The 11,973-nt window shown below is 43.3% G+C and overlaps 1 protein-coding gene across 1 annotated transcript in view; it reads right to left on the bottom strand.

Moving 5' to 3' along the window:
- Positions 1-11,973, bottom strand: part of mocos (molybdenum cofactor sulfurase) — a 113,578-nt gene continuing 101,605 nt past the window's right edge. Inside the window, exon 5 of the mRNA XM_048608195.1 lies at positions 1-206. Within this exon, the coding sequence (XP_048464152.1) occupies positions 1-206 (206 nt within the window). The remainder of the gene's footprint in view (positions 207-11,973) is intronic.

The raw sequence follows: 11,973 nt of genomic DNA on the forward strand, positions 1-11,973 counted from the left end.
TCATACCTTGGCAAATCCAACAATCCCACCTTCCTCATCAAGCAAATTCAGATTAATAATAGGTCCTTGCGCATCTGGAGTTTCAAATTCGTTATCACTGTAAATCCGAGCAACTGGTGTTCCATTAGCATGGCGCATTCCAGAGAGTATTATGTATGTATAACGGGCCAGACTAAATGTATGAAGCATAATATTTTGCATTCCACCTGCAATTAAGATGAAGAAACAATTATTAGGCTGTTAAAATCAACTGCATCATAACACAGTGAGGACCATTCCATTGTCCATTGCACAAGGACCATTCCCTTCACCACTCCTTAGTTCATGTCACATTCCCCACCAACCACTCTGACCCACCTGGTACCTTCCCCTGTAACTGTAAAAGATGCAACACCTACCCACACACCACCTCTCTCACCTCCATCCAGGGCCGTAAACAGTCATTCCAGGTGAGACAGAGCTTTTCACCTGCATCTTCTCCAACCTAGTCTACTGCCTCCGGTGCTCCCGATGTGGTCTTCTCTACATGGGTGAGACCAAACTTGGACTAGGGCAACCGCTTCGCTGAGCATCTTCCCTTGGTCCATAATGGCCAGCTTAACCTCCCAGTCACTGCCCATTTCAACACCCCACCCACCCACCGATGTGTCCATCCGCGGCCGCTTCCAGTGTCGCAGCGACTCAGAATGCAACACCTTATCTTCTGCCTAGGACCCTACAGCCCAGAGGACTCACCATTCAGTTCTCTAATTTCAAATGACCTTCCCACTCATCCCTTGGCTCCCTTTCCAGCCCCACCTCCTCCCTTCCATTCCACCCACCCTCCCCTCCAGCCACCAATCAGATTCATCCCTCCCATCAACCAACTACCTATCACCACCATTCCACTCCCCCCCCATCCCGCTTTATCTGCAGCTCTCCCCACTCCCACATCAAGTCCTGAAGAACAGTAATACCCAAAACATTGACTGCTCCTTTCCTCCAGATGCTGCCTGGTTTGCTGTGTTCTTCCAGCCTCCTGTTTGTTTACCCTATATTTCTGTTACCTCTCTCAAGCCTTCCACCACCTCTGTGCTGTTTGTCTCTTGGTTTAATTGTAACATTCTTGTCGAGCTAAGAAAGTTGTGGGTTCAACTTTCACTCCAGAACTCCAGCATATAATTTGGACTGACACTTTACAACAGTACTGAGGAAGAGTTGCACAATAGGAGGTGCTGTCATGAGGATAAGCTGGTAAATCACAGCCCAGCTGTTTTCTACAATGTCTGTAAAAATTCTATGTCACTATCTAAGTAAAGAGGAGGTTTGCAAGTGCCATTGCTAATAATTGTCTCTCAACCAACATTAATTCCAAAATAAAATCTTCTGGATATTTATTTCATTGCTGTTTATGAGGCCTTGCTATGTGCAAACTGGATACTGCTTTTCCCTTTATTGTAAGAATGACTCAGCTTCAAGTGTGTTTAATTGGCTGTCAAGTGCCTCAGAGCGTCCAGATATTGTGAAACATGTCATATAAATATAACAGATGTTTTCTGTTCCACCCAAGCTGAGTTTCTGAATTCATATCCTCTCTATTACAAAAACCATCTACTCCTACACGTGCAGATAAGCTTCAGCATGTTGGCTGCAAAACTCCCACTCATGTTTTTGCCATTTTCAGATTTTGCTATTCCAGTATCCTCCTGGCCATTCTGCCATCATCACTCACCCTGGACATTTGCTCACCTAAAACTATACTGTTCTATCTCCACTGTTTCATTCATCCATCACCCTTTGACCTACATTGGCTCCAATTCCCCTTACTTAATGTATGAATACGCCTATTTAAATCAACTCATCTCTATTACAGCTTCCGACACTAACTCTTTCATCCTCCAACCTCTCCACTACAACAAGTGAGGCCTCCTGTGTATCATTCCTCCCTAACGCACCTCTAAGAGTGCTTTGAAGTGGGAATTTGATTTATTTAAATACACAAACCCCATGTTTTGTTTTGCATGGCATATATTTAAAGTCACCAATTTTTATCCAATCTGCATGGGTACGTTCTGCCTGCTGCATGGTAACACAGTTTAGAGCGAATGTTTTGCGCATTCCTTCACATTCCTTCACTCTTCCACTGTTGCCCTTATCTACTGAAAACACTATGGACTTTCCTTTCTGAACTCTGCTTTGTCTTACAAGGCTGTCCTTGAAACCTATTTATTTGACTGAGCTGTTGGTGTTTTCTAACTGGTAGGAAACTAATCACAAGGATAAAGTAAAGAGGTTTCAACTCCGAGGACATAAACCAATTTAAATAAGTACACAACCAAAAGAAGCAATCAAAAAGATAATGGAATATTAGCAGAGATAGCAGAGGAACTGCAGATGCTGGAGAATCTGAGATAACAAGGTGTAGAGCTGGATGAACACAGCAGGCCAAGCAGCACCAGAGGAGCAGGAAGGCTGACGTTTCGGGCCTAGACCCTTCTTCAGAAATAGGGGAGGGGAAGGGGGTTCTGAATAGGGAGAGAGGGGGAGGCGGATAGAAGATGGATAGAGGAGAAGATAGGTGGAGAGGAGACAGACAGGTCAAAGAGGCAGGGATGGAGTCCTCTGCTCCTCTGATGCTGCTTGGCCTGCTGTGCTCATCCAGCTCTACACCTTGTTATCTCATGGAATATTAGCCTTTATCTGAAGAATTTATTTACTACAGAATCACAGAATTGTTACAATGGAGGCAATTTGGTCAATCATGTTTGCATGGATTTTCTGAGCATTATGATTTATTGCTAATGTCCTGCTATTCCCCATAATCTTGCACATACCAACATACAACATACTTACCAGATTCAAACTATTCAACCACCTGAGTCTGTTCCACCATTAAATATGGTCATGCCTGATCTGTTTGTTTTCTTAATTCCACAGTTCCAACTATCCCAATAACCTTTCATTTCCTTGCCTACTGACAACCATCACAACATTTAAGTAGTAGATACACAAACACTTAGAACCATGTTAGCAAACAAGAACTGTGGGCCAAGAACGGTGAAATGGGATTGAGTAGATAGCTGCTAATGACCAGTTTAGACACAGTGGGCTAAAGGGTAACTTTCCATGCTATAATACTCTAAGACTCTATAATCACTCTACATTATTCTGGCAGAATAATTTTTCACACCAATGACCTATAGACATGTTCTCATGAGACTATCTCATTGTGATGACCTTTGGTGCCTGCCGTTGTGATAAAGGGACAAAACTTCCAGTTATAAAAGTGTTGAGATGAAAGGTGAGTAAGTGATCTTAATTCTTGGGAGGCCAAAATTCAGAATCCCAATGGTGGGATGAACCTTGAAATTATGTTATCCAGACTTGAAAGGCTGGTTGACCTTCCAAATGCCAATAGTCAGGAAGGCTGTTTGCATGTATTTGCACCTCATTAAGAAGTTAGCACACTGCAGTGATGTGTTCCTTCCCAATTTAGAAACGCATGCGGTTAGGTATTTGACTGCATGTAAGAGGCATGCACCTGAGCTTCAGGATAAGTATTTGCTATTTCGCTCTTGCAGCAGCTTGTTTTTACAGCAATGTTTGTGATGGCGGTATAATTGGAACTGAGGTGACAGTCGCTATGGCAGGGTGAAATGACGACATCATAAGGAAGGGAAAGTCAATGAGTAAGGGAAGACCACTGTCCAGGAGAAAGGAGAAGCACTGTCCTACCCGTTGGTAGAACACTGACAGCATGTGGTGGCATCATGCATTCATGGTTTTGATTTTGATCTTTTACTATCAGTGTATTTTACAGTGGGAATACAATAAAATACAGTGAAAAGCTTTCATTTGCCACCACAAAACGGTGCCATTTTGAATAATAACAAGAGAGTCTATCAGTCCTGACTCATCACCATCAATGCCACCCGCACTGTCATCCTTCCACCACTGCTTCACCACCATCTACACCCTAACCAACATCTAAGTTGCCGATCCTCAGGTGCCATCTTTTTTGATGGGCCAATACTCCTCCGCCACCACCTCATCACAGCCTGAGCCGGACCAACCAACATCAGAGTTGCATCTCTCGCCGCTGGGTCCACCTCATCGATGTTGCCGTGTCGCTTTCCCACCGCCACTTCTCCACCGCCAGCACCAGACCCAACCAACAACAAAACCGCTGATCCTCAGGTGCCATCTTTTGCTGCTGGAGCCTATCTCGGTGACATCACCTCTGCTGATGCAGCAGCCACCGATTCCAGGTCCTGTGCTTGGTCCGGAAAAGTAAGTAGGGGCTTCACTTGAGTTCCGCACTGGGCCTACTCTCTGCCAAGGTGGGCCCGCTCGAGGCCCACGTCCCGGGGCCACTTGAGATCCGTGCACTGGGCTCTCACTGTTGCTGATGCTTTCCAAGTTCAGTACAAGGTAAGTAATTAATCAAGAAAAAGAGATAGAAAAAAAGAAAAAAAGATGGAAAAAGAAAGAGAAAGAAAAGCGGTCAGAGCGAATGAGCACCAGCATAGGAGCCCTACTCCGCCGCCATCTTCAACCGGAGGTTCAGTTCCCAAATTTTATCTGGTGATGAATTGTACACGATCTTTGACATCTCTCTTCCCTGGCATGGTTTATATGCTTTGTTGTTTACCCTCTCAATCTGTCCTACCATTTCCAAAGATTTACTGCTCAGTGTCTCTGTCTCTGCAGACACATTAGAACAGTGCAATCACAATGTTTTTTAATCAAAGTTGACAATGATTCTTCTATCCATTAAATCTCATTGTTTTAACCAGCTTTTTATGGAGTGCTTTGTCAAGTGGTCAAAAAGGAATGTACTTGTTTCAACACAACAAAATGGATGACAGCCATTCTCTGGTCATTTCTCAGAACAATGCCTTGACTAATCAGAGTTAATCTGTCTTGCTTAAATGGATATCGAGTGCAGCTAACAGATAAGCTTGTGATCTAGCCAAATTTTGTTTCTGCCTTTTATCACAACTTGCAATAGGTCCAGGTCAAAAGCTGTGTACTAATACTTGGCTTAGGTAGCATGTAATTTCTGCAACAAAACAGAATGAACACTCTTGTTTAATGACTATGTTCATCAAATCTAAAGAAAGTAAAAGAACAATATATACATTTGCTGCTGATGCCACCAAATTGTGGGATATACCATGTTGTAGCAAATAATGTAAAAAGTTGCAGATGAAGAGAAAGAGCTGAGAAAGATGAACAGTTAAGTATTTGTTGAGGTTGCTAAGGGATAGTGGATTGTGTTTGACAGCGAGATTATGAAGGGAAGGCATTATCATGTACTTGCAGATTCCCCTAATGAGAAGCCATAAGCTGTTCCTTAAGTCATAAAAAATTGACACAAAGGCCATGCTGCAAATACTACTTCAAAAACTCTTCAAAATCCTTCACTGAGGCTTATTTGAGCCAACTGCATCTTATCCATTTATTTTGTTCTAGGTTTGACATAAGGGGGAAATGTTATCAGTCCCCAAGAAAAATACAACAGGTTTGTAAAAATACAGGGTGAATTCTGGATTTGACACGTTAACAACTAAAAATTGAATAGTGCATCCCAGCCTCTCATACATAAGCTTCCAGTAATTTTTATAGCGATTTACTGTGTGGCAAATCTGTGTCCAACTGTTTAGAGGCAAGATCACCTGCTTTATTCTTAAAAACTTCCAGGGTGAGCAGAGTCAGTGGTCAGCTTCATAGGGTATGCACACCTAGCAGCTAAACGGAGATAGGTAGAATGGGTGGAAGCATCTGGGGATTGAACAAAAGTGGATTACAGTGAGAAATGTCAGAGAATTGCATGAGAAGTCAGGCAAGATCTATCTCAATGTCGTGATCAACTTGTTGCATTTTGAAACAGACTTCCTGGCATTGAGATAAGGTTCTCACCGGGTAGCAGTGAGATGCCTGTTAACAGGGATTATAGCTTGTTAACAACGTCATTAACAAATACCCTCACCTCATTAACATGCAGCTTCATATTCTATGACCCGTTACAAGGAAACAAAATGCCATCAATTGCCGACATGTAAGTCAGAGCGGGTACCTGATGGCTTGAGCTCACTGCTTGCTCCTCTAGGCTGCCATCTTGAAAATCTGGCTAAAATATCTCAGGACACATTCCAAGGCACCAGCCATGCTCACCCACATCCATAGACACTGCCATGTGATATCAGCCAGCTTCTCAGAACCCTCAAACTATCATTCTGATCCACTTGCAGGGTACTCCACACTTTAATGCTGCATTTTGGGTGCACTGATAACTAGCATTGAAATGCTCCTGCAAGGACATTGTGTGCACAGGGACAAACCCAGCTCACAGATTGGACCAGGCTGAAAGTTGGAGGTGGAGGTTGAAGAGTGGGTGTCCACATGAGGGGAATGGTTGAAAATGGTCTGTCTAAGTACAGCAAGGTAAAAGGGAATGCAGAGACTCTGGGTGGGGGTGGTAACTGAGTCTGGAGCTGAGATTGTCCACTGCAAGCTGTGGTCCTTGCCATCACTTGCTGTTTGCTGGAAACGACTATTTAGAATTAGAATCAGAAAGGTAATTAGATAATATCTGAGAAAACTTCCAGGGTGGGCAGAGTCAGTGCCAGTTTGATGCTGCAGTCTCCACTTTTGCAGGATGGGAGTACACTGAAAGGGCAAAGTTATCAATCATGCATTTACAAAATATAGCTGCGCTTCATTACCAATCATATCATCATGTATGTGAAATACTGTAGTCAGAAGGTGTTTGAGGTTCAAACGTGGATCACAGGTACTGTCCAACATGTCACTGGCCCTTACAATTTGCACAGAGGTCTCGATGAAACAAATTTGATGAGATGGCTTCAGACCACAACCAACACAGTACTTGAAAGAATGCTAGGGGGTGCAAAACTGAAAACCCTCTCCACCTGAACTGTTAGTATAATGACAGAGGTTATTGTGTACAATGATCATTTCCATGGTTGATTTAGGACTGGGATGGGAAGGGTTCAGAGTGCATGGAACAATCCCAATATACTGTTTTCTGCTGGTCAATTATCCGCTGCAGCACCTCTACCAAAGAGGTGGTTATCCAAAAGATTCTGTGAGTATTCCACACATAAGGGTATGTATGTCTCATTGTATGGAGGAATGAAATCAGCCACCATGCACAGTGTATATTAGCACTTATCCCTCTATGAGCTAAGAATCTGTATTGCTACGTACGTTCCCAAAACAGGTCCTGCCAACAGGAGTCAGGAGTCCAGCCAAATATGGGATGTTGGTCACAGTGATGCCTTGCCAAGAAAGCAAATGCAGATACAGGAGCAGCAAATGGCCACTGAGGACAAAGAGTAGCTAACTCAGGCAGTTGCAGGCCTCCCTCAGGATGCACTGGGGCCACAGGAGGCTAGAGTCTTTTGCTCTCTAATCCTTTAAATGAGTGAGACACAGTGTCGACAAGGTTCCATATGTCCCAGGACACTGTGATGGAACTGTGCCAGCTGCTGGATCAGGACTTGGGGCCTGCAGGATTGGGAGGTCATCCTTTCGCAGTGCCTGTGAAGATGACAACTTTGAATACTGATGTAACTGGCTCCTTCCAAGGACCGACAGATGATCTGTATGGAATTTGTCAGTTGTCGATCTACAGATGCATCAGGACAGTGACGGATGAAAAATATCCACACCGGTTCATTTTGTTTCCACTTGACAACGTCTAAGATCCCTCATTCCTTGAATCATTCCAGTAAATCTCCTTCGTATTCTCTCCAGGGCTTTATCATCACTCCTTAAATATGGTGCCCAGAGCTAAACACAATACTCCAAAAATGGTGTGACCAATGATTTGTCGAGGTATAGCATCAATACCTTGCTTTTATATTCTATGCCTTTACTTATAAACCCAAGGATCCTACAAGCTTTTTTAACAACTTGCCTGGTCACCTTCAGAGATTCATGCACATGAACCCCAACGTCCCATTGCTTGTGTACTCCTCTCAAAGTTGTGCCATTGAAGCCTGTATTGTCTCGCCATGTTTCTTGCATGTACTAAAAATGTATTACTTCATATTTCTCTGTAATGAAATTCATCTGCCAGGTGTCTGCTCATTTGGTCTACTTGTCCATTTCCCTCTGAAGTCCCTCAGCATCATCCTCATAATCCACTATTCTCCCTAGTTTAGTATCATCTGCAAATTTAGAGATTTGAAATTTTTAGAGATTTATCTCCAAACCACCTATCTCTGAACCATTTATATAAATCAGAAAAAGCAAGGATCCCAACACCGATCCCTGGGGAACACCACTTTCAATTCTCCTCCATCTATGAAATGTCCATCTACTCTTGTTCTGCTTCCTATATTTTAGACAATTTCTAATCCACACTACCAAGGACCCATCATCCCATATGTTTCTAATTTGCTAACCAACCTGCCATATTGTACTGTATCAAATGCCTTCTGGAAGTCCAAATATACAACATTCACAGCATGACCCTCATCCACTGCATGTGTCACCTCATCAAAGAACTCAATTAAATTTGTCAGACATGTCCTGCCATTGACAGAGCCATGTTGACAATCTAGTATTAAATTATTTTTCTTTAAATATATATTTACCTTATCCTGTATTATGGCCTCCAACTGTTTTCTGACTATTCATATCAAACTGGCAGGTCTGTAAATTCTTTTGCCCCATTCTTAAACAAGCGTGTCACATTTCCAATCCTGGAGTCCCCTGGGGCTAATCCTGTGTTCAGAGAGGCCTGGGAAATTTCTGTCAATGGCTCTACGATTTGCTTTTACCTCCCTCAGCAATACAGGATGTATCCCAACTGGGCTTGGTGACTTATCTATCTGGAGTGCTGCCAACTTTCTTAGCACCTCTTCTACATCTACCACTATAGTGCTCAGTTGCTCAATACCCACATTTTCAACTAAGCCATTGTCATTATTTTCTAATTTGATAAAGCAGAAACAAAATACTCATTTAGTACCTCTGCCATATCCTTTGCTTCAGTAAGTAGCTTACCCTGCTTGTTCCTTATAGGCCTCACTCTATCCTTCATTAATCTTTTACTATTAATTTGTTTGAAGAACATTTGATTATTTGTTTCAGCAGAGCCTGCCATTCTTCTATCATGCTTCCTCTTAGCCTTCCTTATTCTAGCCTTAGCCTCTCTCCTGCATTTGAGATACTCTTCCTGATTTCTAAGCATTTTTTATTCACTCATTAGCTATGGCTGTAGCTGCCTGGCCAGCATTTACTGTTTGTCCTTAGTTACCCTTGAGAAGGTGATGGTGAGCCGCCTTCTTGAACCACTGCAATCCATGTGTTGTAGGTTGACCTACGATGCCCTTGCAAAGGGAATTCCAGAATTTTAACACAGTATCATTGAAGGGATGGTGATATATTTCCAAGTCAGGATTGTGAGCTTGACAGGGAACTTGCAAGTGATGGTGTTCCCAGATATCTGCTGCTCTTGTCCTTCTAGATGGAAGTGGTCGTGGGTTTGGAGGTGCTGTCTTAGGATCTTTGATAAATTTCTGCAGTGCATCTTGTAGATAGTACACACTGCTGCTACTGAGCATCGGTGGTGGAGGAAGTGGATGCTTGTGGATGTGCTGCCAATCAAGTGGGCTGCTTTGTCCTGGATAGTATCAAGCTTCTTGAGTTTGTTGGAGCTGCACCCATCCAGGAAGTGGGAAATATTCCAACACACTCCTGACTTGTGCATTGTAGATGGTGGACAGGCTTTGGGAAGTCAGGCAGTGAGTTACTCACTGCAGTATTCCTAGCCTCTGGTACTCATATCCTGCTTGGGAATCCTGCAGCCCAGTGGTATCAATGTGGACTTCACAAGCTTCAAAATCTCCCCTCCCCCTACCGCATCCCAAAACCAGTCCAGCTCATCCCCGCCTCCCTAACCTGTCCTTCCTCCCACCTATCCCCTCCCTCCACCTCAAGCCCCACCCCCATCTCCTACCGACTAACCTCATCCTGCCCCCTTGACCTGTCCGTCCTCCCTGGACCGACCTATCTCCTCCCTACCTCCCCACCTACACTCACCTTTACTGGCTCCATCCCCGCCTCTTTGACCTGTCTGTCTCCTCTCCACCTATCTTCTCCTCTATCCATCTTCTATACGCCTCCCCCTCTCTCCCTATTTATTTCAGAACCCCCTTCCCCTCCCCCATTTCTGAAGAAGGGTCTAGGCTTTCCTGCTCCTCTGATGCTGCTTGGCCTGCCATGTTCATCCAGCTCTACACTTTGTTATCTCTTGTAGCCAGTGTTTATTTGGCAAGTCCAGTTGAGTTTCTGGTCAACGGTAACTCCATTGATACTAATAGTGAGGGATTCAGAGATGGTAACACCATTGAATTTCCAGTATTGGTAGTTAGATTGTGTCTTATGGAAGATGATCATTGCCTGGCATTTGTGTGGTACGAATATTACTTGCCACTTGTCAGCCTAGCCTGGATATTGTCCAGATCTTTTTGCATTTGTGCATGGACTGCTTCAGCATCTGAGGAATCACAATGGTGCTGAGCATTATGCAATTATTGGTGAACATCCCCACCTCTGACCTTATGATGAAGGGACGGTCATTGATGAAGCACCTGAAGATGGTTGGGCTTAGGAAACTAAGCTGAGGAATTTCTGCAGAGATGTACTGGAGCTGAGATGACTGACCTTCAACAACTACGACCATCTTCCTATGTACTAGGTATAATTCCAACTGGCAAAGAGTTTGCCTCCTGGTATAATTTGTTCCAGTTTTGCTAGGGCTCCTTGATGCCAGATTCAGTCGAATGCGGCCTTGAAGTCAAGGCTGTCACTCTCACCTCACCTCTGAAATTCAGCTCTTTTGTCCATGTTTGAAGCAAGGCTGTAATGAGGTTAGAAGCTGAGTGGTCCTGATGGAATACAAACTGGGCATCACTGAGTATGTTACTGCTGAACAAGTGCTGCTTGATTGCATTATTGATGACACCTTCCATCACTTTATTTATGACCAAGGATAGACTGATGAGGTGGTAATTGGCTGGGTTGGATTTGTCCTGCTTTTTATGTACAGGGCATAATTAGGCAATTTTCCACATTATTGGGTAAATACCAGTGTTGTAAATGTACTGGAACAACTTGGCTAGGGAAGTGTCAAGTTCTGAAGCACAGTTCTTCAGTACTATTGCCAGAATGTTGTCAGGCCCTAAAAAATTTGCAGTATCCAGTGCCTCCAACCATTTCTTGATATCACATGGAGTGAACTGAATTGGCTGAAGACTGGTATCTGTAATGCTGGGGACCACTGGAGTGGATTGAGATGAATCATCAACTCAGCACTTCTGGCTGAAGATTGCTGGATATGCTTCAGTCTTATCTTTTGCACTAATGAGTTGGGGTTTTCCATCGTTGAGATTGGGGATATTTGTGCAGCCTCCTCCTCCAGTGAGTTGTTTAACTATGCACCACCATTTATGACTGGATGTGGTAGGAATGCAGCTTCGATCTGATCCGTTGGTTGTGGGATTGCTTAACTTTGTCTATCACTTGCTCCTAATGTTGTTGGCATGCCAATAGTATTACTATTATTTCAGTATGCATCACGTGCCTCCATTTTTTTCCTTATTTTCTCATTAGTATCATTCGTCATTCAGGGTACTCTAGCTTTGAAGTTATTCCTCATGGTATCTACCTAGCTTTCACCCTATTCATCTCTCTTTTGAAATTCTCCCATTTTTCATCTACTGTTTTATCCACCAAAACACATTTCTAACCAAAATGCTCCAGTTCAACTTTTAGACCCACAAAATCTTCCATCTTCCAGTCTGGGATCTTAATCCTTGACTGATTTTTATCCTTTTCCACCTTAATATTGAATCTTAAACAAAAAAAAACAAAGAACTGCAGATGTTGGAAATCAGGAACAAAAACAGAAATTGAAAACTGGGCTCTGAGGAAGGGTTGCTGGACCTGAAACTTTCT

This window comes from Rhincodon typus, chromosome 2 (genome assembly GCF_021869965.1).
Source record: "Rhincodon typus isolate 14 chromosome 2, sRhiTyp1.1, whole genome shotgun sequence".
NCBI classification, from domain to species: Eukaryota; Metazoa; Chordata; class Chondrichthyes; order Orectolobiformes; family Rhincodontidae; genus Rhincodon; species Rhincodon typus.